Genomic DNA, 26,827 nt, shown 5'->3' with positions numbered 1-26,827 from the left:
CTCAACTTTAAAGCCAAACAAAAGCGAGCGGTCTCCATCGTGGAGGATGTCGCGTGGCTATGGAGATAACCCAAGTCCAGGGAAATTTAATGCCATGATGATATTTCGGAAACCCATCTCCAAACACACGTGCACGGAAAACATCAAGCTATTCGGCTAATGGCCTCTGGGAAAAACTCCCTCCAAAAATCTGACAGGCACCTTTATCCATTCTATGTCCTCCATTCCCAGGTTCTCTGGTTTGGGGACATCAGGTGAAATGGACATGAATTTTTTGTCAGAATATCGTTAAGCTTCACCGATGCGTGCGTCTGTTTTAGACAGCTCTGTCACTAAATTACTGTCACCGTAGATAGGGACGGGCAATAACCTCCGCAATAGGAGTCATTCCAAATTTATTCCTATTCTATATCCCTTCGTTCGATTCGATGCCGGTATTCACGTCGCGTAATTGGCAGCGCCTTCTCTCTCTCTCCAGGTTCGAAGTTTCAGAGAAATCAGATCATGAACATCAACCCAAGAGGCCTAGGATTAGGGATTCGAGCAAGATGGAAGTAGAATCATCACACCAAGGGCGTGGTGGTAGCCCTTGAACTACTGCACATACCCGCAACATCACCTTCTGCTCCTCTTTTGGTGCAAAGTTCCGTTCCACCAAGATCGTTCGTCCATCAAGTCCACGGTGGAAATTCCACCGTTCCAGCGTCCTCGTGGTGTTGGGATCGTGTCTGGAATATGCAATGAAGTCACAACAAAGCCCATCACCGTGGTAGCTTCAGGGCTGGTCATTGTTTTTCAAATATCGTACCCTCACTCATTCGATAAACACCCGGCTTGTGGTGCGATGGAGTACGCCACACTTCATGATATCCCTACGCCAGCAGCTCATACTGACAGCATGCCTGCAGGTGGAGGACGCTGCGGAACGGATGCGGCACACTCAAAGTAAACATAACTGTTGATTGATTTATCCAATTCCTTTACCATTCGAAAGGAAGTCGTCTGTTTGGACAGGAGACCACCAGGTCTCCTCCGTGTTTGTTGTTCCACCTTTCCCTGTGCGCATCAAGCCAATGAGCGGCATCTATCGAGTGGGTGTCCAGGACAATCAGACGGTTCTACGTGCCTCTAGGGACAACAATTTCGCTAACGGGAGCACAAATCGATTTCTAGAGTAGTAGCGTATCCACTGACATGCTTGCTGCACCGAATAAACACATCCACCATCACGACTGGGGGAACTCCTCCTTCATCCGGTTTATTGGATGAAGTAGCGTAGCATAAAATTGCACACTTAATTACTTTGTTGCGAAGCCCGGCTGCACTTCCTGCATTGTGTATTTGCTGTCTGCGCCTTTAACGTGAGCAGCACCAGGCTACTTCACATACTTTGATCAGCCAGTGTGGCAGGCGCATTCTAAGGGAACTGACCCACCGTACCGGCTGCCGTGGTGGTGATGCGTTCTCGAAGAAGGGGGGAATTTGGAAATTGGATCGAAGGTGGGTCCTCATGCTGATGAAGGGTCAAATTGTGTCTAATTTGTAATTTCCTGCTTTGATGTTCAAAGGGCAACATGGCGAACGTGTATCGGGCACGTACACACCACACGTGGATGGGAGCGTGTTTTGCCCCTTTTTCGCCAAGATAAACGAGGAGAACATCGGATAATGTAACTTTGCTCATTTCACGCACCATCGGAGGGTTCAATAGAGGGGGACTCGTCTGCTTTTGCTGCGTTGGTTTGGTTGGATGATAAATGGAGAAATTTACACGCCATATGTTGTTTCACAGTTCCGAACAACAGTCTCGATAAAGGTAGCTCCCCCAGCACGTATTGCAACATCACTGACAACACTTCAGACATTCCTTGCAACCTATTTTCCTTATCATATGGTTCGATAAAATAAAACCGAGGTGTGGAAAATACTTATGCCCGACGATAGTGGAGTGTTTCTTTTTTCCTGTTGAGTTGCACACCGATAAGATAAAGCTTCGTGGAGAACTTGGGCACCAGATACGTGGAGCCAACGCAACCGTTGCAAGCGTATAGAGTGGTTGAAAGTCGATCGAGGTTACGGTGTGACATTTTACCGCCTATGCTCTTGAAGTACGATGGGTGCGAGCGGACATGTTGAGTGTTTAAGCAAACTATACTAAAACAAACATTTACGGTAGTGTTTGTGTTTATACAAATATTATAGAGCGATAACATCACATATTGTTTTTGAATCACCAAGGATGTCAAACAGAGAGTTATGTCAAAAGTGGTGCGTCAGATTAGCTATCAATATATTATGAATTTTCTTTTCCAACTATCAATATTTCCTACGCTTTGCGATGGATAGCCTCAATTGCGATAAAAAAGCTAATACTCTTCACGTAGGCAGAATATCCAATTCCATCCCCGCATCGAGGGATCTACCACGCAAATGGTAAACAATATGTTAACACTAATCGACCATCTGTCAAACGTGCAAATGGGGGTGTCAATTTTGCATGACCGCGGCGATATAGAGAACCAACAGTCTGGCTGGAGTTTGAGATCATCATCATCTCTCTTCGGTTCTACTGGCGATCGTACACGCGATCGATTTCACCAGCGAGGATAGTAGAAGCAACAACTCCGTATTGTTGCTGCCAATAGTGTGGACAAACGTCAAACACGGACCTGACCTGTCGCGCGGTTTTGTTGCGAAGAACTGGTTTTTACGCGACGGCTACGGCCTGTGTACCTGTGAACCGGAGCCTCAGCAATTCTGCAACCATACGCGAGTGACCTTGGACGTGGTCGGCGTGGTGTGTATCAGCTCTAGATGCTTGGGTGTGAAGAAACCTGCCCGAGAGTGGGGTGTGTTTGGTTCGAAATGTGTGAAGTTCTTTATACGTTGTCAACTTTTGCCCCAACAAACAACACCCTGCAAAGCCCTAGAAACTGTTGCATGCTAAACACCGTTTGCCGTATTGCACGCGACAACGAGGGCCATTCTTGTTTTCTTCCAACCGTTGCTAGCTGCTTTTGCTTGTGTAAAAGCTTTCCACTAGTTGCTCTGTTGAAGAATTCGATACCTGGTCGGGAAGTCACCGTCGCCGTCGTCATGAAACTGTAAACGTTTTTTCGACCACCGTTCAATATGCCTTGGGCTATACAAAGAAGCAACAACAAAAAAGATATTCATAGCCCAACTAAACCCCAAATCGAACGGTTTTTTGTAGCTTCGAAGCCTTGCGCACACGTTGCACCATTCTGATGTTTATGTAGCCGTTGGCCGTTTCAATGCCAAACCTATATTGCCTCCCGTACAAGAAGACAGCAACGAAAAAACCCAAACGAAACACGCATAAAAAACCCCGAATCACGATTCGGCAAAAGCGAAAAGTTTTGCAAACGAAGAAACAACAAAAAATTTGCCTTTCGAGGAGTTTTTTTGCTTTTTTTTCTGCGAAGTCTTCCGTGTGTCCCGATCGATCGTAAAATTCATATTTTGCCGTAATACGCTGGAGATGAAGACATGCGAATAAATATTAAGGCTGTAGGTCCTGCGGGGGTTTGGAGTAGAAAATGTGTCGAATGAGTGACTACACATTATAATCGCCGGGCATCAGACCATCAGGGAAGAAAATATTTGCAAGTTCAAGTACCTTGGCAGAGATCGCAACAAAAAATCTCCAACAACGCAATCGATGAAGTCAGCAGAAAAGAAAGGAATCCGAAAGGCAATACTTTCGGAAACCAGCAACCTCATGACTCTCCCCTTGGGTAACGTTGGAGCATTGGTAGAACGGGTCCAGAAGCTGTTGCTACTGTTGCCTTGAATATCCCGCGTCCCTCCTCTAGGATGATAAAGTCGAACGATTATTTGTAATGGCGACTACTTCTGCTTGCTCTGTGCAACCTGACATTTATGAACTGCGGGTGTGTGTTACAGCTGAGCTCTGCCAGCCGAAAATCGCAGACGAAGTCCACAACATCCGGAACGGTGGACGATACACAGGTTCTTACCGACTCTTCTTGCGCTGTAGAAGCTGGGAGAAGAGAGTTCGCCAAGTTCACCGACACAAACATTGACTTGGCGGCGGCGGGAGCCATGTCTCGAACTTGTACATGTACAGATCGTGAGTCAGTATTTTTTCGTTATGGCTTTTACTCCAAAACAAAACGATCGATGAGTTATAGCGCTTCAAAGCTGATGATTGCGAGGCAGCAAAACGAGAGACAGCAAGTAAGACGATGAGCATTATGCCTCGCGATGGTTAGGCTGTATAAGACGCGGTGCAGATATTCAACTGACCGAGCGTACGTGGTGAATTATCGTCAAAAGTGACCAACTGGATATGTAAAAACAGGAAGAAAACCTCCGCAGGAACGTGCTCTCGACAATGCACAATGCAACATTTGTCATGGGTTTTATGTTGCGCGTATCGGGCAGGCAGAATATGCGTCAGTTTTCGCATGTCCATTTTCAGTTCATAAATGTTTCAATAATGCTGGCGATGGTGGTGGAAAATTAGCAACACAGGAACACCGTGTAACAATGCATGTTTTGTGTGCCGAAAAAGGAGAATGAAAATTTATGTTTCCTCAAGCGTGGTCCTTCGGTTAAAGAGACAATTACAAATCGATGGACTTGCTTTGAGCGGATTCGAATGACCAAGCAATTTAGCGCTAGACCATTGTGTTTTTTGTCCCATTAAATGCATTTCGGTTTAGCTAATGTTGTTTGGATGAAATATGAAGTTCAAGAGCAGGAAGAACTTCTGGATAAAGAAGTATAAATCGCTTCTAAGCGATCGGTGCATCGCGGACAAAGGAGAAGGCCACACATTCTGCTTCAAATGCAATTTTTACGATCGCCATACTCACTCTCATATTTAGCAGGGGAAGACTCAGACACATAAACAACCTAAGGCTGTGCTTTATTTTTGCTGACAGGGAGTAAATTCTGCATTCGTTCGAATTGTGTGCAACGGAATTAACTGACACAGCAGTTTCGACGTTGTAAACTGTTTATAAATGTGAGTGACAGATATGCAAACAAGAAATTCAATTCCAGAAAATGAAGATCTAGTTGATAGGTATCTGAAGACATTATGAGCATTCGGAGGACTATTTTAAAGTTAATATTGCGTTCCAGCGTTAACCAGAGAGACAAGACATTATGAGGCTAGAGGACATTGGAAGGTCTAATGCTAGCTGACCAAAATCATTCGAAGGAACTCGGGGCAAACTCAACCAGGGTCAGTCCGTTATGTGAACTACGAGCATGGGTTGTATAATGCTAGTGTTATCAATTTCCTATCACAACAGGGTTAATTGATTATATTTAACAACAAGTTCAATTGAATTTCGTTAAAAGTTGTTGTAAGGTTATATTTTCAAACACCGGCGTAAATAAACTTTCAACTCCAACAGGCCGTTACAAATGACCAACCAACACGTGTGGAAAGCCAAATGTATGAATATGCAATTTTTCTTTCTAAGCCTCATATTTCATCCAGTAACACACTGCACCAGCCGATGCTCGCACTGGCGATGTCAGCCACCGTAGTCAGGCACCGTTCATTATCAAAATTATCGTCCGAACATGCTCACGACCAAATCGCGGGAGAGCGTTATTCTGCAACCGTGGACATTCCGTGGAACGCGCCACCTGATGTCTTGCCTTCGTACAGACACTTCCTACTCGTGCACCAACCCACATAACCGGGGTTGGTTCCGGGTTGTAACATCAAGACTGATTTCTCCTGGCAAGTTGCAAGCATATGTTTGGCGATACCGATATGCTCTGCACCGGCTGTCCGTGCTACCAAAATCCAAACGGAGGTCACATTAAGGTTCCGGATCGAAGATAATCGACTTGCGGCTGCAGTCTCGCTCAACACTCGTGCAGGTTGCAGAAAGCATATGCATGCCGCGAAATCACACCGAAACATACCCAGATAAGCTATCTCCCTTCGGCACAGCTTACAGGCAAGCATCTCATCAGCTCGGGATCGCTTGGATGACTACGGTACAGGCGTGCTCGCTAGAGCACGAAACCCGTTACCGCACATAACCTCCCGGTGGCCGGTAAAGGTGGTTGAACTTCGAGCGCCACCTTGAGAAGCGTGCCATTTGCGTGGTTTTCCTTTTTCTCGAAAAGCAAGATATGACCACACGACGGGAAAGTTTCGGTGCTGCTAGGACCGTTTCCGTGCCGTTGGAGCTAATACTACATGGCTGCCCGGGGAGGAAGCTGCATTGCACGTGGTACATGACATTGTTTCAAAGAAATCTTTCCACTTCGGTGACTTTTCCTTCTACCGAATGGACATCAAGTTTGTCTCACAAGCTGGCAGAGACTCCCCGTTCCAGACGGGTGAATCGTAAAGATGGAGAGCCAATTGGAAATAAAGTGTTGAAACTTGTGCACAGTGCACATAAAATTCAACACCCAGGAATTGGGTGCCCGATTGAATGGGGTTTGACATTTGAGCTAAAGGGCGTTGTTGGTCAGGAACTTTAATAACTATCAAACTATGGGCAAAGAATTTTGTTGTTGCTGATAGTTCATTTGTTCATTTGAACATTCGCGTAGTTGGAAATGCTGGATATACCAACAAGCATTCGATATTCACATTCAGATGGCGCTAATCTAATTTGCGACTACGTAAGGTTGCTGTCAACTAACTGTCATTACTTGAAACTGTCAGTCAAACGTTGCTGATTGGGCTCTGAAGTTGCAGTATACTGAGCATTCATTTCTTTCGAGGGATCATTATGGAAAACCAATCGCCATTAACACTATCAGATATGAATAGCAGAGTCTAGCAATCGATTATTCTCACTCGATAACATTTCTGCATCTATTGTACGTCCACAAAAGTCATCAATTGCGATAAAAGCTGCTTCATTTGTTACGGGTACGGCTGCACTTCCGAGCGACAACTCATCACTCCGAACGAGCACCACAAGCGGAGGAAATATTTTAATGAGCGTTCTATTGCCACTCTGGCAACAGATTGCCTCCATCGAAGAAGCGATACAGCGGTGGGGTGTGTATCGGTTCGTTAACCATTATTGCTTCCTCTGCATCATATCTGTTGATAACAGGGGATGGAATTGCTAGGAAACATACGGTCGATATGTTTGTATTTCGTTTAATAACTTCTCCGTCACCGTGTAAATGTAGCTCCCGACTTCACGTTACCCGTCATTCAATGCCTCAGTAGTTTATAGCTGGATCAATAGTTGATGCTTGATTCATGCCCTTACTCACACTATCTAAAATGGCGTTTTGAATAGCTTCAACACCTCCGCAGTCGTCGATATCTGATTTTGCTGATGCACAATTAATGAGACTCAAAAGACGGCTGGTGTTAATGGAAGGTTTTGAAGTAGAATGGAAAAAGCCTCGCAAAGCCTTCCCTAGCAACCACAACTTTGAGCGTACAACATCAGCAAATGTGACTTTCCTCACGTACCCGGTCGGTGGCGTATGACACTTGAATTCTTTTTTTCAAGGCTTGTCCTTAGTACGGCTAGCAATAACCACCACTTGAAGTCACATTATTGATGACTGATCACGTGCCATCCGTGTCGCCAACACGTCTACCCTACACAAAACCACCGAATATGTTGTCTAACTGTGGAAGTTTTAGAAACCGCGAACTTTGGCCATCCTCACCGATGCTCAGGTGGGTGCTGATAAATGTTGTTCCGAATCGTACCAAGATAAGCGATGTTCCCTTGTGTTGGTGATAACATAACAGGCGGTGTATGTGAGGCCACTGCCTTGCAAAATGGCGCAAATTGTTTTGACGCAGTGCAACGCATCCGAATGACGCCATCGCGATGGTCTTGTTAGCACCTACGGCAAGGGCCAGAAACGAATGGAGTTTATTTGCATATACATTTGTTTGCTAATTTTCCAACAAATTACCGTACTTGTAGCAAAAGCCCCAAATAAACAGGGTCGGTATTGACAGCATCCGGTGCTTCTCTCGTGCCATTTCTGTGGTTTTTTTTGAGTTGCAGTTTTGGGGTTTTCTAGGAATATCCAAAAACTCAAACACACTTGATGGAGGAGATTGAGTTAACGAGTTACGGAGCAAGAAACCTTGCTGATACATCACCTAGGAGCTTTCGAACGCTAGTCTGCACTAATGAGATAGAAGGTGCTAAATGACCATCATCAGGGGTGCAGGGTGTACAGGTGGGCTAGTGGGAGACTATTTTGATAGCCATTGACCGAACGAATCGCTCTGGCCTTTGGGAGCCAGTTCTACAAGAGGTTTGCTCCGGTAGTAGCCGCAACACACAAAACCCGCTGACACTGAAAGGGAACGAATTTCTTCCATTTATGGGCAGCAGCAAGTGTCCGCTTGGACGGTAGGGTGCTGACCCGATTGGGGGTCTTCACCAGGGGGTGTGAGGGGAACCAGGTGAGCGAGAAGAGGGTGATGGTCAAGCGCATGAACATGCATTTATGCGCAAAAACGGTTCGAGCTAGACCAATGCTGGGCCAAATGTTGCTATAGGAAGCCTTCTTCCGGATTATGCTCTCAACCTCACCGAGAGGGATCGATTAAAAACGGGTTCTCTGCAGACGATACGATGCTGGTGTTTACTGTAACCGAAGCATTTATTTTTTCTACACTTCTTGAAGTGGCGCTAGCCTGCCCTAGTGTGTGCTGCAATCCGGTGGCACTTTTTACCACCTTTGAAACCTTGAAACGATGGCGATGGCTTTAAGGTTATGGATGGTGGATATGGTGTTGTTTAACTCTTCTTTTTTCCCTCCCCCCCGCTATCAAGAAGATACAAAGATAATGTGGCACAACATACGGCCCAAAGGGTATGGATAATTAAATGGAAGTAAAATTCGTTGCAGATACGGGTACCGATGAATCACTGCAGCCGTGTGAGCGTGAATCAACCGGCGAAACGGTACGAACAGTTTGCAATTTCGCAAAGCGTTGTTCGCCTCTCACTATCTGACTAATAATAGCAGCGCTACCCTGCTCGGTAGATATTGTGCCTTTTCTTGCTTGAATAATCGAACCGTACAAAAGATCGGTTTTATGACGGTAGAACTATTCGACGGTACGAGGTGATGTAATAAGGGGATTTAATGGAAATGAGTTTTCTCTGTACGCCTGTTGCAATGGCACAGGAAAAAAGAGATAGATATTTTAATGCCCACCCGTACAGGCACGAGAAGGGCATTGAAGTTGCATTTTTATTGCTTTGAACGGGTGAATGATAATTTTCCCCCTCGAGAGAATGTGAATTGTTGGAAGAAAATCGCCGATAATTAAACATTTTTTGCACTATAGGGATTCGGTGTCGTTGCAATTTCTTAATTAATTTATTTTGCCTTTGCACCGACTTATCTACATCAGAATTTTCCTTCTTCTTATAATCTTTTTTTTACGAAACACAGTCACTAACCATTGTAGCAGAGGCTTCATCAAGAACGAGAAATTATCGTCCCACTGATCATTAGTAGCTGGGTGTTTATTACAGTTCCGTCCAAGAATTCTCCCTACAGCATCATCTGAGATCGTTTTTAACGCTGCTTCTGTCTCTTATCAACGAGTACACAGAGTTTCTTGGCGAATGCCAAGGACGGTAGCAAAAAAACCAAACGAGCATCGCCAAACCACCTGAGCAAGTCATACTCCGGCAGCAGACCTGGCTCATTTATCATACTCATCATTATCTGCGTCAAAAGTCTAGCTGGCAACAACACACGCACACAACCTGTCCACACTCCACTCCGCACGATTACGCCTTACACACAATTTTACGAGGTCGTTTTACCTGAGAAGTGCTGTTTTGGCACAACCGCGTTCCCTGTCTGCACGTGCGTTTGAATCGCTTTTTTGATGACAAAGTAAGAAACAGGGCTGCAACAAACAGCGTGAAACCGGAGATCAGTAACCTCCAGCGGGAGGGAAAAACGAAATCCACGCAACGCAAAACATGGACAAAATCCGTTTATGGGATTTGCAAGGTTTTTGGGGCTAAAGTTTGTCAACTGCGTTGCGTTAGACGGTGTGGTGTAACCCCATATTAAGATTGGGGTTTTCGCAATCCATCATACAATGCACGATAATGACATCAATCAAGTTTGAATTTTACCTTCCTTTCTTCGCGCGGCAAAAATATTCCAGGCCCAAAGATGAGGTCCAGGAATGTTTTGATGTGTAGAATAAATTAATTAGGTTAATCTAATCATTTTTCCAGTAGATGGCGCTTTAAAAAAATACATGATTACTGGAGATGCAAATGTCAAAATTGACAGTTTATGGACATCAACTCATGTTGATTAGAATAAGCATCCTCAAATACTAAATTTACGATGTTAATATCAAATACTGAGATAGCTGAGATATTAATTACAAAATAGGTAAATAATTTTCACCAGGTCTAAGGTTAAAGGAAGGAGATTTTCAACAGATGATTATGAGACTCGTGATAAGTGAATTGTCATAAACTTCTGAAACACCTTTTCAGAAGTTAAGTCACCTTTATTTTCCCTTCTCCAAAGACTATAGGAATGTCGGGACAAAGCTTACGACAAGGCACCAAGAATCATTTTGCTTATGCATCTTGACGTAGATATACAATTTAATGAAGACATGTTTAACAAAAATCCGGATAATATCTGTTCTTACAGCCGAAAAAGCTGATCAACTTAGAGACTTTTATGTTAGGCCAATTGTTGTGTTAGATAACACCAATTAAATAACACAAAAGTTCTTTGAACTTTGCTTTACTTCGTCCAAAGTTTTCCGTAAAAACCCCAACCACGATATTGAGCCTTACTGTCGGACTCCCCATATTCACGTGTACGGCTTCTTAGCTTGTTGCGCAATCCCAAACACCACCCTGTCGAAGAAAACTGTTGAAGTGTTTTGGTCCAAGCAATGCAGAGGTTTCTCTGCATTTCACCCCTCTCCACCAGGAACTGCAACATTCCCTCATCAACATTCGCCCAGACTCAGAATGTTAGTAAGTACACACTTTCTACAGCTCTGCATCATATGAGGTTTCGTCTCTTTTCGTTCAGGTGGTGTGTGTTAGTTTATAATTTCATGCCAAGTTTAGCTGAGCAAATAACAGCTCTGGCCAACTCTCCAAAGGGGAATGCCGTGCAGCACTCGACAGGCTTCGTAGGCCGTAAGGTGATGACGACGGAGATGATTGGGGTGTTGATGATGGACGCTAAAACTAACCTTTGCCGGTTTTGGTTCGTCGTAGTCGTACTCGACCAGCTGCATGCTGCTACTGCGGCTACTGCTGCGTGTTGAGGGTGTGAGCGGTGACACCGGCGCCGATTGTTGCAGATACATGTTGCTGCTGATGTTCTCCGTAGGATATAAACTTCGACCAGAACTCCCGGACGTTGAAGATACTGCTTCAAGCGCAAATTGCTGCCTTCTGTTTTAGTGGTGATATATATTTCTTTTAATGCCAAATAACGCTTTATCACTTCTTCACCTATAACTGGCACACCCAAGCACTCTGCTTGTTTTAGCCTTTCTCACTTTGGCTACTTCAGCGCCAATCTCCACACTCGCAAGCACACGGGGCAGCCCGGTCTGGGTAATTAAACGGTAAATCTAATTATCGGTAGCATTATTCAAACTCTTGGGTGAGGGTTACCCGAACCACATGCACACACACAAAGCCGACCGCTCGGCATATTAAGCTTCAACTTCTGGAACGCAAAACAACAATGCTCCGTCCGCGTTCACACGTCAGTGGTAGTAGTATGTACATAAAAGTTGCAACCCGACACACAAACCCTTCAAAATTAGCATAGACTTAACTTTCGCACACATACGGTCAGAGCCACATCGTGACTTAACAACACACACACACACACACCGGTCTGTATGTGTGTATCAGGAGAGGGTGGGCAACACCTTCATCTTCTGCATCGGCCTATCGGCAAGCCGTTTTGATCAAGCGAAGATAATTTAATTTTCACTCACTAAAATTGCCAATTTAGATAAATCTTCCACGCAACTCCCCTTTTTCGAGCCACTTCACACAGATACACGTATTTTTTCCAGTATCAACTCTTAATGAAGAGAAATTAATTTTGTCACGCATCAAACGAACACTTGCTTTCACTTTAAAATTTCAGATATTTTATTTTTGTTGCGAAATTGCACTCAAAATTCGAGAACACGCCGACAGCAGAACTCCACACAAGCTAGGGAATTTTATTATCTTCCCTCGATAAAATGCACCAAACCTCACCGAAACTCTACATGAGGGGGTTGGCTTTCCATAAGCCTTAAATTTCGCCACCTTTATCAGAACCACGCAACGACACTTGTGTTTTCTTCGAACGACAACCAAGACAGGCTCTCTCTCCCGAAATCCCTCACGTAGTCGCCCAACACTCGCGGATGCCGTGTGCCTATATTAATCACATTTGCCTAAACAAATTCCACATTCTTCTGCCGGCTTTTTCGTAGAGAGCCGCACCGAACACAACACTTATCTGCGGTACCGAAAACAAGGCTGACGGTGGAATTGTGTAAACAGCTTCGGCGAGCCACCAAGATTCTTTCGCCCCGTGTATGGGTAGTAAGGTGCTGCTGCTCCTATATAGGACGTCACGACCGACGTCTTACGGAATCGCGGACACCGACGAACGTGCGTCCACTCGCTTCCTATGCTACGCAACGAATGAACGGATGAATGCTTGCCGGAGTCTGCTGAACCTCTCGCATAACACCGGCATATTCAGCGCCCGCGTGTATGCGATGCGTGAGAGCATTTAAATGTCTCTCTCGCTCTCGTATGTAAACCGCGCGTTCATTGCAACACACGGAGAGAGTGTTCGAGCAGTTTTATGCTACCAATCGAGCAGTTCATGCATACGCAAAGGCGCGCGTACATTTCTCATGCGGTAAAAAGCCGGTTTTTCGGCGGAGCGGGGTTTTTTTTGTGGGGGAAAAGCTACCCCAAGTGTTTCCCTCGTGAAGGTCGTTGCCAAGACGCCTGGGGAATGACGCGATTTGGCGAAATTGCATCACAGGCCTTGTGATCGGGTATGATTTACTCCCTTTTTTCCTTCCTTATCAATATCATTAATACCTTCCAGCGCAATGATAACGCGTATCGACCTGCCAGCGTGTGTGTTTGTAGATTCACGTTCCATTATTACAAATTATTTTTACCCTGCTCACTAACCACTCAACACATTCGTGTTTGTATGAAAATCGCACCACGAGACGCAAGTGTTGTGCCATAAGCGGCGACCTATGCGCCTCAACTCTTGGACCACAAAAACGCCGCCAGGCAGAACCACGGAGACGAAAGCAACGTGTGTGTGTGTTTGTTTTCTTTTGCCGTACTGATGCACTTTTATGCTTCCTTTTCCCACTCTGTCTCATTCTCTCCTTCTCTGGCACTCTCGCTCTCTTTGTCTCTCTGGGCTGTGGTTATGGTTTTGCATGCAGAAAATTATGCTAATTTTTATGACCCGATCCTGTCCGAATGTAGCTCCGAGCGGTTCGTCTCGGAGCGACATAAGACCGGCAGGGATCAGGGTGGGATCGGGGACAGTCCAACAACTCCGGAAGGTTGGTGTTTACCTGATTCTTTGTTTTGGTTCGGGTTTTGGTTTTTTGCTCAACTCAAACCGTAGAAAGGAATATTTTTACAAGAAATTTGGCATTTTCCACGTATTACTGAGATGTGTAAAACTTAAATGGAAACAATTTGTCGGCATTTTTGCAAGAAATTAGATTGAAATATATACTTAAATTTTGCATCAGATTTTCAGCAGCAATAGAGTGCACTTTTGAGTCATGCATTTTAACATCTTAGCTGTTAAATTATAACAAATAATATATCAAGAGAAAAAAAATTAAGAAAATTTATAAAAGTAAACAACATTCATGTTTCCGGTTTCCTTTTTCCGCAGCTATCAATTATTTAGCAAGTTTTAGCTAAAATTTGAATAAGTCATATAGAAAAAAATGCAAAACTAGCTAGTGAAAGACGAAAGTGTAAAAAAAATGAAAATGTGAAAAAATACAAATGATTTTTATACAAAATGTGTAACTAAAAAACCAACAGCGTTCAACAAAAGCAAAAAAATAACATGAAAAGAATGAAAGCGAAAAAAAATCATAGCTTAACCCTCCCATAGATTTTTATTTTTTCTAGCTTATCTAACTCATCTGACTTATCTATCATTTCTTACTTATTTTAAGTCATTTTATGAAAAAATTCAAGCTTGAGTATAGGAGACAAAAAAAGGTTTGTTTTATATAAGAAAATGAAGGAAACTTCCTTCTCACTAAACCTCTCTACAATTTTATGACACAAAATGCTTTCCAATGCACTTCACTACACGGGTACAGGAACTATCCATAAAACGAGTGCCAGTCTTAACCATCTTCAAGTTCGTCACAACACGAGACGGAAACTTTATGTGAGTGGACCTACCTCACACACATATGGTTACCATAAAACCCATAAACTCCACACTCGAAATTTTACTCGAGGTTAGTTGGTCAAACTGTCAAATCACAGCCATCACGTGCCTTGAAAGCAGAAATGGGAACTCAAAACAAAAACCAAGGTAAAAGAAACCAAGAAAATTTAAGCCAAAACTGTCGTAAAGTTTGATATTGAGCCCATGTTGACCGATAAGTGGAGTTGTGTGCAGTTTTCGACAAAAAAGAGGGTCTTCTAGCGTGAAGTTTCGGTAGCACTTGACCTGTGAGGTTTGTGCACGATAGACACGAGTTGCAGTTGTGAGTTGTTTATGGATGAAAATTCATTCAAGTACATTCACAAATCTCAAATCTCTGCTAACTGGTAAAACCGGAAGCTAAACACGTACGCTATACTCATCATTCATTTAAGGAGGTTTATGAACAGTTTGATAGGCGACGACATTTTTGCATCAAAACAATGAGCTCTAGTGTTTTTCTTTTCCAGTAAGTTCCAAAAGGAGACAAAAGGGGTTGTTGAATTCGAAGAGATATTCTGGGGAGGTTTTTATGACCGCTAACAAAGACAACAGAGTGCAATATTGTTGATGCAATAAGGCTTTATATAAATCTTGAAGCAATGTATGGAATAATGTCATTTCATTGATGAAACTGACCTTAACAAGTCAAACAATCTTCGCCTTTGATGTCTCTCCTCGAACCAATATTGGCGATATCACTTTAGGAAAAAAAGCATTTCATGCCTGTTGGACATGGTTTTACGACTCTGGCAGTTAAAACTAACACGAAAAACTCATTTTTTAACTCACAACTTTCCCCTGTACACTCGAGATGCAAAATCAAAGTGCTGCAGTACAAGCATTCCTCTAGCAATCATTCCAGCGATCATTCCGACGACCAAACAAAACCATAAACATTCGTACATCTTCAGCATGCATCTCAAGAGTGCAATTGCTTGATTTATTGCTGTCGCCGGGTGTTCCCTACCTACCAAAGTCACCAGCTAAAAAAAAGTGAGCTGGATGGGTCCGGGTCGTACAAAACAATTAAGCGCCCGAAGCATAACGTGAATGCGTCGTCGTGAGAAAAAGGAAAATGCGACACAAGCATTTTGCTGCAACTGGCATCAGATTGCAACCGGCACTGAACTGCATAAAACGCGCACTAGATTCGTTGCATTTTTTTTCTGTTGCTTGCTTCTACGCGCCTCGACAAGAATTGGCCGAGAATATCACAAACGAGCGAACAAAAATCAGGCGTGCGCGCAAGATTCGTGCATTCTGATTAACACGGATGAATTATGCGATCGTGTCAGTTTACGCACGTTCCTGCAACAGCAGAAAAAACGTAGCATCAAGATGAGCTGCACCGGAAGGCATGTGCGTTGGTGGTTTGCTTCAAGCGCAAAGCACGGAGCAAATCCAGCACACCAGATTGTACGACAGCAGAGCGCACAGCTTTATCAGCATCCGCCGACAAATGGTTCACACTCGTGTGACGGGAAAGTGTTTGGTAAAGTGTTTTCCACGCACAACAGACATTTGTTTGAACACTTTAGTGCGGTTGTGTGATTAGGATAGAGTTCCTGGAATGTTTTTATGAGGCAATATCAATCTTCCACGTAAGAGGAATATTTATTTTCCTGACGATAAAAAGGGAGCAACAAACCGAGAAATAAAAAAATAAAAATGAAAAAGTATTTGGAGTGATGAAATAAAACTAAAAAAAATTAGCAAAACTGAAACTAAATGTCATGTAAAGCTTCTAAAAACAATAAAAGCGTTTTTAAAATAAGACTTAAATGAATATAAAAATATATCAAACAAAAGAATACATAATTTTTTTTTTTATTCATAAAGAACGGCCTGGCCGTATTGCTCGAGTAAGTGCGTGCAATATCAACGGCTACCATGAGAATATCATCTGAGAACATCACAATAAAAGATATTTGATTTCCCTATCATTTGAAGCCGTTTTCATGCTATTACCTTATCAACTGAAAAACCCTGTAATGTGTCACAAAATTAATTAATACATAAAAACAGCTTTTTTAATATTCCAAACATTTCTTATTCAACTTGAACGGTCTTGCTAAGTTTTCCAATGGTCATATTAAAATAATCTTGCAAATAATTATATATTTCATACCAGTTTTGGGCGTATTGGAATTGATTTAAAATTTTATATTTGCTGCTATCTAATTTTGAATCTGTCTGACTTTTTTCATTTGAAATTAAAATTTTTAAATAAAGTAACAGAGCTACTCTCGATGACGTGAGTTATTATTCCCGGTAGGACGGAACGAAGTCAGAAAAATCCCCTTAAAAACACTCTAACATTGAAACACTAACAGAAAAAGTTGAAAATACAGTCCCAAAGTAAGAGATGGAGAGTTGATCCTTCGTTGGTGGAGAGGGTGCAAAAAACATCGGGTCTTTAGGGTATAATTTAGAAGAACAAACTGAAGAATGAACTTACTGACGACTTTTTTTCCTTCGTTAATTTCACTCGGTTTACCACATCTGGTAGTAATTTCACCGCGTGAATGTAAAAAAACAGATTTTGGGAAGATTTAAGCAATTATAAAACATTTAAAGAACGTTTACCGTATTTGGGTACAAATTACGCCTAATGGAAATTAACTCACTTCTAACCTTCAAACAATGGTCTATTATTTCATCTGAACACTACGCAAACTTCCCAAGAAAACGACAATAAAAGAACAGAATACTTTCCAGAATTGCTTTGCGGCAAGGCTTCGTTTACACAAGCAGACTTTGCTTACACAACTGCAAACATTTTGTCGGAGGTCGGGGCCTACTTTTGTGACGAAGAAACACAGCCTGGACAAAAAGAAGGCACCGAGATTTGAGTTGCTGCTGGGTTTGCTTCCGAATTCTAGGAAATCTTCCAGCGATGAAACTTTTCCCCGTAAAAGACTCTTCAGCAATTCGAGCAACAAAGCAGTGGGTTTCAATTTACATAAAAGGCTAATAATAACATTACCAGCGTAAAGATCCACGTTTACATTAACGAACTAAATTGAATTAGAAAAAAAGAGGGAAAAGCGTTCAGTCATCGAACAAAATGAGTTGATTAACTGGATGGCGGACATTTCCTTTCCGGCAGGCAAAAATTAATACAGCTCTCCCCGTAAACCCTTCAACATTCGAGCTTGAATATCGATCCTCTCTTTCACCGCTATCCATTAAAGTAAGATCATTAGCAGCAGCTAAGAGATTTGAACGTGAAGAAGGAAAAAAACGCATTTTTCGTTTAAATCTAATCTCCTCGCAGGCATCATGTTTGTGCCCTTTCCACGATCCGAAACACGTTACTGGAGGGGTTCTCCATTTTGGTTACATTTTGTCTTACAAGACGGCCATCTATCTTCCAGGTGCTGGGATCGCTTTAGGGCCACTACTACTAGTCTACCTCCTAGACCCTGATGTTACCAAACAGCTTTTCACTTTTTCTTTCACTTCACACAATTCGTACGATGACAATCGTCAGTGGTAATAAGCGGTAGTAGTAGGACACAATGGGGCGGTCCGGTGGCCGAGGCGACAGCGGCGCCGGTCTTCACACGGCAGGGCCGGGGTTCAAATCCCATCCAGACCGCCTCCCCCGTACGTAAGGCTGACTACTTTACTACGGGTAAAACTAAGTCACAGAAAGCCAGAAATGGTAGGCCGAGTCCTCTCGAGGTTGTAGTGCCAAGGAAGAAGAAGAAGTAGGACACAATACGCTGGAAGATTGAAAACATGATGTTGCGGAGGCTATGACATGTGTAAAATTAAATATTACATGATCGTGAGTCGGAAGCATCGAATCGGTAAAAAAAGGTATTTGAAACGGAGAAGGTGTTTCAGGTGGACCAGGTGACATGTGTCAACCATCTGTCAAACTTTAAACATTAGTGTAATGCGTGAGAAGGAGTATGATGTAAACATTTGGAAGTGTCTGACCTATTGAAGATAGTTGACTGAAGAGCTACAGGCGTTTGATCGAGGTAATTGAGGTTATGTTCCAATCCAGAATTTTGATGCATAGCATGGAACTTTTAAATAATTCAGGAGAATGTTTCAAATGAATATTACAAGTCCGCTGTGGAGCTTTCTAATCATTAGGGGAGATTTACAATGTTGCTATAGAACTTTCAGCTGAGTGGTTCAACCTCATCTTGTAACTTCATCTTGTACGGATAAAATAAATAAACTTCGCCTCCAGAATCTCTGAAACTTGGATTAAAAAAATCTGTAGCTCCACTTCCTGTGTCATTTTAAAATACCCCCACACTTCAAAGTTACATCACAACGTCCAGCTACCAGCGACCTGCATCGTATCATTATTCTCGAACGCATGAAAAATGTTTCAACTCGCTTTCGCCAATCAAAGATTCACTTATGTCAGCCCAAACCAACTAACCTCACATACGAGCCCTTCGAGCGCCCCCTGTTTTTCTTTTCCTGTGGGGAAATGATTGAACACTCACCCCGGGGACAGCACACAAAACGGACCGTGGAAGAAGCAATCCAAAAAACCGCAACAACGCCATCCATCTTGTGTCCCACCGTGGAATAACAAAAAGGCGGAAAAGACCGGGTAAGTTCCGACGTTGAGGGGAATCGGTCGCTTGTCAAAGATGGTGGCAGAGCAGAAGCAGAAGTAAACGTAACCTAATTGTAGTTCGCTGATGAATTGCACTAATGATATACCTCCACACATGACTTTCGCACCACGAGCATGGGCTCCAACGCCAACTCGCACGTACCGGGGAGATGCAGCGGGAAGCGATTGTTGGCGAAAAATTTACTCCACGATCAAGAATCGCGTCAGATGTCCATTTTGCGCTGGTTCGTTCGTGCGCTACAAACTTGATGCAATTACTTTCTTCTGAACGTGCACTGACGGCGGACTCTCTGCTTGCTGGTGGAGTATATTCCTGTACAATATGTCTGCACATTCTGCACGACCATCAAGATGGCGCCGCACTGTTGCACTCACATTCTGGTTGATGGTCAGTGGGCATCAGGAAAATTGGAGAGAAGGTGTCGTAATTTGTTCCGCCGATAACCACAATATTCCAACGCCCTTCTCTCTTGCGCCTCATCTTACTCATCAAATGTGTATCAGTAACTTCTTGGAGGAAGTTTCATTAAAGTTCGCTACCCGACATGGCAAACCGTGCTATATTTCAGAAGTTGTGATAGCCGCAAAATGGAGAGCGGAACAAAGCAAACATAAAAAAAGTCCTCCCATGTCGACATCGCTCAAAACGCTATAAAAACTCGGTGGATGGATATTCTTAACAGTGATTGATTACTTTCCAACTTACGGTTACGGTTCTTAACAAAAAACTGAAGCCCACAACTCCGTTACGCGGACATTAAACTGACATTAGAATCTGGACTGAACGGTGGACCGGGAGGACGACGAGTACAAAACTCTGCCGATTCCTTCCCGTTCGCATCGGAACCGCTCGGCTAAGCCACAATTAGAAATCGGTCACAAATGGAACAATCATGTCCTGACCGTTTTGACCGGCACGACGAGGCAAAAGATTAAGTTTTTGCTACAGCGTGCAGCCGGGTAGCAAGCGTCGCTGAAAGCATGATTGAGCGGAGAGTAACGTATGGCGGCTACCACAACAAAAAACACCAATAATGGACCACTTTAAGCAAGCGCCAAAGTTTGCTGCTAAACGATGGATTTCGCTGAAGCTGCTGAGATGGTGGTACAGCGAATATCCACGAACGTTCCAGCCGAGAGTGCAGTCGCTCTTTGGGACTTCGTTTCTGCAAGAATCGTTTAACACGTTTGATGATCGATGAGTTTCAATTTATTGGTGGTGTGTCCACCCGATGCACCTCACACGATAACGCAACATCCTGGTGTTCAAATTTCTGCAACATTTTAATTTCTGGATTTGGCACAACCCTACAGATATTGATGGATCGATTAGATTTTGATGTTCTAAAAACAGGTTTAAAAAATCGTTATTGAAACCGTGTATTAAGGGATCTCCTGGAAACGATTTTAAAGACGATGTTATAAATCAATCCACGGGGTCGAGACGATCAAGATCAACGATATACGATTTTTGAAGGCGAATAAACATGCCACGCTAAAATCTCTTCAAGGTCGACACGTAAGGGCAGGATTGGAATAAAAAGAAAATTAAAATGATACAGGACTTCCCACGTTTCTTCGATCAAGGAATGATTGAACCTGGAATGCGAACAACAAAAGCACATCATATGATTTTGACATTCAAAAGATCCTTCACCAAAGGTAAGGAGCGTTAAAAAGACATTCGTTCTCCTGGATCACTCAAATAAAAAGGGGCATAAAATACGAAACGAAATTGCAGAAATGCGCAGGAAAACTAGGACTAGGTGAGCAAGTCGGCACACGATTCGTCAATCCGCGAAAAGGCTACAGGTTGAAGGCATGAAGCTGGTGATTAACGAGCAAGGTGAATTCACCTGATCGTGGTCAGTCAGTGTGACCGTCGTAACCGATATTCCAGTAATGAAGTGCTTGATTTTAATCAATGTAGGATTAAAGTCTTTGTATAATATAAATAGTATGTATAGGATGTTTTGATAAATTTAGGACATCTTTTAATAATAAGTTATCCTTGAAGGGAGTCTAATGTCATTACTAGCTCAATGTCCAAGGAAGGCATTATTAGTACTAAATAATACTTGAAGTCTTACTTATGTACAAGCTAACGTGACGGTACAAGTATCCAATTTTTGTCTAAACCATCTCCCTGTACATTAGGCTGGGGTCCTACCGGCTAAAAAAGTTTAGGCTAAAAATTAGGCCGGTAGGACCCCAGCCTAATGTACAGGGAGATGGTTTAGAATTAGGCTAAAAAAGTCCTACCGGCAAAATCTCTGCATTGCTTCTTCATTATCTATAACGAACAACAAGGTTTCCATTTGAATACCACAAAATCGCTCAGGAGTCCCAAATGTCAAAACAATTAGTCATTATTGACGTACAGATGAAAATAAAACTGAAGAGCAGAACTTGATCATATGCAACGATTAGATGGATCCGAAATCCTAAACTACCCTGCGGGTCTGTCCAATTTCTTGATGAATCTTGCACAACGGGCCTCACTTAAATTAATGTGAAAGATAAAATCTTTTTATTGTTTTCTGACCAAGGTGTCTAGTCACTTACAACGACTGATTTTTTTTTAGAAATTTTCCTTGGAGGTATTTAAAAATTCAACTTAAACAAAAATATATCCAAATTTACGAGATTATCACGATATCTGTACAACTCTAAACGAACTACTGTTGGTGGGTGACCGCTTGTGCGGTCTTCACAAGGCAGAACCGGGGATCAAATCCCATCCTGACCACCTCCCGTACGCAGGACTTGAATATCCAACTGAGGGTAAAATGAAAGTCACAAGAAGCCAAAATGGCAGACCGAGATCTCTAGAGGTTGAAGTGTCAAGGAAGAAGAAGAAGTTAACTCCTATATTCCTAAAAAAAAAACAGTTTTTAATTATCCAAGCACTGGAGCTTTGTCTTATTTTTTAACCATGGTGGAACTGGAAATTCGCTTAAGTACATCAACAACCAAAATAGATGCTTTTAATCATTTGCGTCTTAAATGCCAACGGAAACAAGTAGCGATAACCGTCCCATTTCCCGTAATATCCAACATCCGGCGATAATACAAACCATCTCGCCACCCTTCTGTTTCTCACCTTAAGAGCTCGGTCTGTTTTCTTTTCAAGAATACCGCCAACCTAACCAAGATCTGCACTGGAACTGGATCGCCAGACGTTCACGTGTGAGTCTTAACTTTATAACAAAAAAACATTGCTTTTTGTACAAGATGTAAAGTGCTCCAAAGCCAATGCTGTAGAGCAAGCACAACATGAAACGTAGTAAAATGTCCAATGTCTCCGCGAACCGGTTTCGAAGCCCTTCCTCACGGTCACTAACGGTCCTCGGTCTCGCTTTCATCTGGTTCAGGGTAGGGCGAAAAGGGCGAAAATGACCGGAAAGGGAATGTGCGACAGAGGAGGATGTCCGCTGCATACACGCAATTTGCATGGAGTTCTCCCGCCATTTCCCGCCAACCAGGCGTCGTGTATCGTCATCTCCAATGGCCACCGATAATTGTCGACTTTACGGGCCGAGGCTTGGACCGAGTTCTGTTGGCGACTTCCGTCCCGCGACTTTCTGGAGCACGAAACCACCAACCATTGTGGTACTCTCCTTTGTGGCACGAACTTCACATTCTTCAGGCTGCTCTAACCAACCTACCTTCCCGAGCTACGTTATCGCACAACACTTCTCCATATGCAGCGGGGTTTAAGTAGACCACACATCGAAACGCAAAGCGTGAAATAGTTGCGGCGCGGCAAATGAATCAACAAGTACGCTCGGAATGGATATGCCTGAGACCTTACAACCGTAGTCCGTAGTTCTCTCGGGAAGCAATCGTGTTGTAGGAATATGGCACGGGTAGCATAACACGAGGCAATCGAATGCTGAAAAGGTCAAACTTACTCTATCAAACGGCCACAAACAACCGTCGCCAAATATGGTGGAACAAAATTGCACAAGGGAGTGTTTTTCGTCGATAAGGTCCCGAGGTGCGCGGCGAAGTGTGCTGCACGGAACCTACAATTAAATGCACGCAAATTTTACATTTGGTTCTATTTAAGAAGCAAAATGGAAGTGGGATTTAAGTACATCAGTCGATGTAGAGAATGGTGAGCTTCAACCAAAATGGATGCATGTGAATAAGAGCATGGGATTGAAGACTTGGTTGGGGATGTTTGAAGAGCATACAAAAATAATGGCCATCCTTGCAGCAAAAACTCCATGCTGCTAACCGTCCCTCTCTTTTGATAGATCAATCCATATTCTAATGAGAGGCTTGAAGATCAATAGCAAAGTCGGCTATTGAGCACATAATTATAACCTAACCTCTAAAAAGTCTATAATTATAAATCCTTCTCCATATAGCTTGTAGATACCTTCGCCCTCTCTCTATAGCATCCACATAAAAGATCATAAATATAGATTTTTTTCCAACACTTAATACAACCTCCTTAACGTATCAATCGTTAATCAACGTGCTAAATCATTTCCATTCCACCATTCCTGCACGCGTTATTAAAGCATGATGGCGGCGCCCGGGCCAAATTCACGCCATTCAGCTAATGAAGTTATCAACCGATGCTGCTCAAGATGGTGGCGGTGGCTGACACACGTCCAAATTCCAAAACCACCGTCACAAAACAAGCTTCGGTTTGTGCTGTATAATTAAGACATCGTCGCTGATGATGATGATTATCGCCGACAAAGACCAAACCACTTGACGGCGAATGAATGACACAGCAGCAATGCAATTAATAAGGAATTAAAAAGGAACGATTTGTTCGACGGTCTGAATTAATTGTTGCTCCAAGTATGCATGTGGCGAATGGAGGTTTAGAGTTTTGATAGACCGTGTTTCGAAAAAATCAACTCCACACACTTCCTGGACGCCAACTCAAATAGATAGTGGTAATGGAAAAGAATGTCGGAGGCTGGTCAGTAGTCGATTCTCTGTGGTCGGTAGATTAAGCATAGATCGGGACTGTTTGATTTCCTTAAGGCTTAAAGGGTATCAGTACTTCAGCGGGATACAACTGTTATCTTCAGGTCTTATGCGTGATTGAGCATGGTCGTGTCGCTGGGTGCGTGATTGCATTAAGCCCGATGTCCAACGTTAGGGGAGCGTCGAATCTCGTCTAATAGGCGTAGGAGGACCAACGTTACTGCTACTCGACTGCATTGTTCGTGCAGGAGGAACACGGACGGGCCAGTTTACTGAAGCCCGGTTAAATAGACGACAGTGTAGGTTGACCCGGGAAAGCCACCGTGTTACTTCCAAGACATGCAATGCACGAGCCCTCGCCACCCGTATCCTGTCCGTATCTCACCGTAATAATTGGTTTGCTTTTAGTGAAGCATTTTAATGACCGCGCCACAACAAACGAAGCTATCCATTGAGCTAATCTACCGTGTTGCTGCTGTTGAGCTGACAGGCTGATGGCGCTGTCGTCGACGGTTCAGAAGACTTGGAGCCCGAAGTCCCCAACCGAAGAGAATTCTTGAGTGAATGCCGCCGCAACTTTGGCGTTTGATGGTGGTAGTAGCAATAACCATTAATTGATTCGTTCCAGCTAGGTAATACCGACCCGGGCTTCCTCCGCTATTTCTGAGGACACGTAATAAATCTACCACCGAGAGAGCGACACATGATGTGAGAATTGTGATTCTGGTGTGGTCCACGAACATGTGTCTACCATTACTCAATATACACGGGAGAAAGATGGTAGCGATTAAGATGTCGAAGTAAGGCATTTTAAAACCAAAACCAAACATACCTGGACGCGTGCAGAGTGGTTCCTTTTTTTTCCTGGGTTGCGCTCTGTAACGTTTTTACTTCTTTCCCATTTCGGTAATAATCAAAACCAGGAAAGCCATCACACGCATGGTATGTGACAAGAAATTTAATTAATCAATTAGAGCTGCTCCTGGTGGACACGAAACGGCGCTATCTCACGCACGTCCACGCGCTGGACGTGATAGGATTGTGGTGGACGTAGTAAAAAAAAGGACCAAAAGAGTCTTTACCGTGTGAAAACTTCGCCATAGTTATGTTTTTGAAAGGAAATTGAGGTTTTGGGCCAACTCTTGGGGGTTCCGAACCCTTCGCTGCCAACCAGGAGACAGACAGACTGATCAATTCTGAGATCGAAGATAGCAAAAGTTTCTTCAGCAAAAACGTAGCGCCCCGAATGGGGTTGGGTCTGGTAAGTTTGTGCAAAAGATCCCAATCTAAACTGTCACTCACGTGTGTTTGGGTTTCGCAATCGGGTGTTTATCTTTCGCTGGAATAAAACCCTTGTCCGATGGGAACGTCCAGGGAGCAACGGTCTTCGCATTGTAACTCTCTTGGGTGGCAAACATTCACTGCGATAGTTTGATTTATAGCCGACAAACAACAAGCGATTGATACGCGTTGACCACCCTCCATGAATGCGTATGAATGAAATATTGAATTAATCCTTGCCTGGTGTAGGCTCGTATGAAATCGAGTTAAGAACCAATTGGAAGTGACTGGCACACCACAGTTCTCGGCTAACGTTTAGATTGCGGTTTGCGTGTACGTACTGGATCACTGCGAAACCGCCCGATAGCACGCTGGCTAAGGTGATTAACATTCCGGACACATATTTGCCGAAGCACGCGTACCCAAGGTGCGAAGATGGCAGCATTAAATCGCGACGCACGAATTTTCCGTAATCCCACTCCGCTGGCTTTTTCTCCAACCATCCAAACGGTGCTGCACGATTACCGTAAAAAAAATAGAAACAAAAATGAATGATAAAGTAAGAACGGTCAAACCGTCAAATTAATATAAAACAAAAAAACGTACGAGAAGGCGCGAAATAAGAACGAAATTGGCCAACAGGTTTGATACGACACGCAGAAAAAGCGACCCTATTAGAACGTTTAAAAATGTAACTCAGAAGTATGATAAAAAGAGTGTTTGCATTGTATTAAAAACCCGGGAAACGGTGGCTTGCTCGGTTTTTGTTTTTTCGCCAGCCAACCAACCAACCCGTGCTGCTACATTTGCGATTCGCAATTGATTTTAATTAAATTAATTAATTCAATTTTCTTCCTGGTTCGTGGTGGACCAGTACTGCTGTTTTACATTTTTGCAAGTTCGAAGGGCAGAATTCTAGCGACGATGAATCTTGCCGAACAGCCACGTTTCATGATCAGTACGGGTTTGGTGTTGGGCGAACCATGGCGTGAACCTTGAAAAAAGCAATTCAATTTCGTGCTGCAGAATGTCACGAAACTGCACTCGAAGCGCTTCAAAGGTTACGGAGAAACCCCTTAAATAGTTGCTTTCCAGTTTAAACTCTCCTTCAAGCATTCGTTTTGTAAAATGAAGCAGCAGCTGTAGAGTGTAATGGCTTATTTTGAGCATTGCATATTTATTTATATTTTAATCAACTCCATCTTCTGGCAAACAGGAGTGTGTCTCTAGAGAGCAGCACTTCAATTGTTCATCACACTGACATCGTCGTCCGTTAAACGTTTGCTTCCGCTGACCATCATCATAAGGACGACGCTAGTTGATTCAATTAAATTGAAAACAAGGGTTGTTTGAAGATACCGGCAGCAACATTCTGACTGGGGACTTTAAACGAATCGTTGAAGTACTGAGAAAGAATACAGCCAATCGCAATTTTTTTATATTATTTAAACAGCTTTATGTGTTAAGCGACTGCAGTGTATGCAATCTCGT

The 26,827-nt window shown here is 43.2% G+C and overlaps 1 protein-coding gene and 1 long non-coding RNA gene across 3 annotated transcripts in view; one reads left to right on the top strand and one right to left on the bottom strand.

Annotated features, from left to right (window-relative positions):
- The window catches only part of LOC118510066 (breast cancer anti-estrogen resistance protein 1), a 118,842-nt gene that overhangs the window by 61,216 nt on the left and 30,799 nt on the right, over positions 1 to 26,827 (bottom strand). The window contains exon 1 of one of the 2 annotated variants that reach the window (XM_036051458.1): positions 11,222 to 12,709. The exons of the other annotated variant lie outside the window; for it this stretch is intronic. Within the exon in view, the coding sequence (XP_035907351.1) occupies positions 11,222 to 11,338 (117 nt within the window). The 5' untranslated portion in view covers positions 11,339 to 12,709. Of the gene's footprint in view, positions 1 to 11,221; positions 12,710 to 26,827 lie in introns of those variants that run through there. 2 annotated transcript variants of the gene reach the window in all.
- Positions 730 to 1,927, top strand: LOC118510074. Its single transcript, XR_004905963.1, has 2 exons — positions 730 to 1,500; positions 1,569 to 1,927. It is a non-coding gene; the product is annotated as an uncharacterized LOC118510074 (long non-coding RNA).

This window comes from Anopheles stephensi, chromosome 3 (assembly GCF_013141755.1).
Source record: "Anopheles stephensi strain Indian chromosome 3, UCI_ANSTEP_V1.0, whole genome shotgun sequence".
In the NCBI taxonomy this organism is placed as follows: domain Eukaryota; kingdom Metazoa; phylum Arthropoda; class Insecta; order Diptera; family Culicidae; genus Anopheles; species Anopheles stephensi.
Note: the sequence above shows the minus strand (reverse complement) of the source record. Positions and strands in the feature narration are given on the sequence as shown.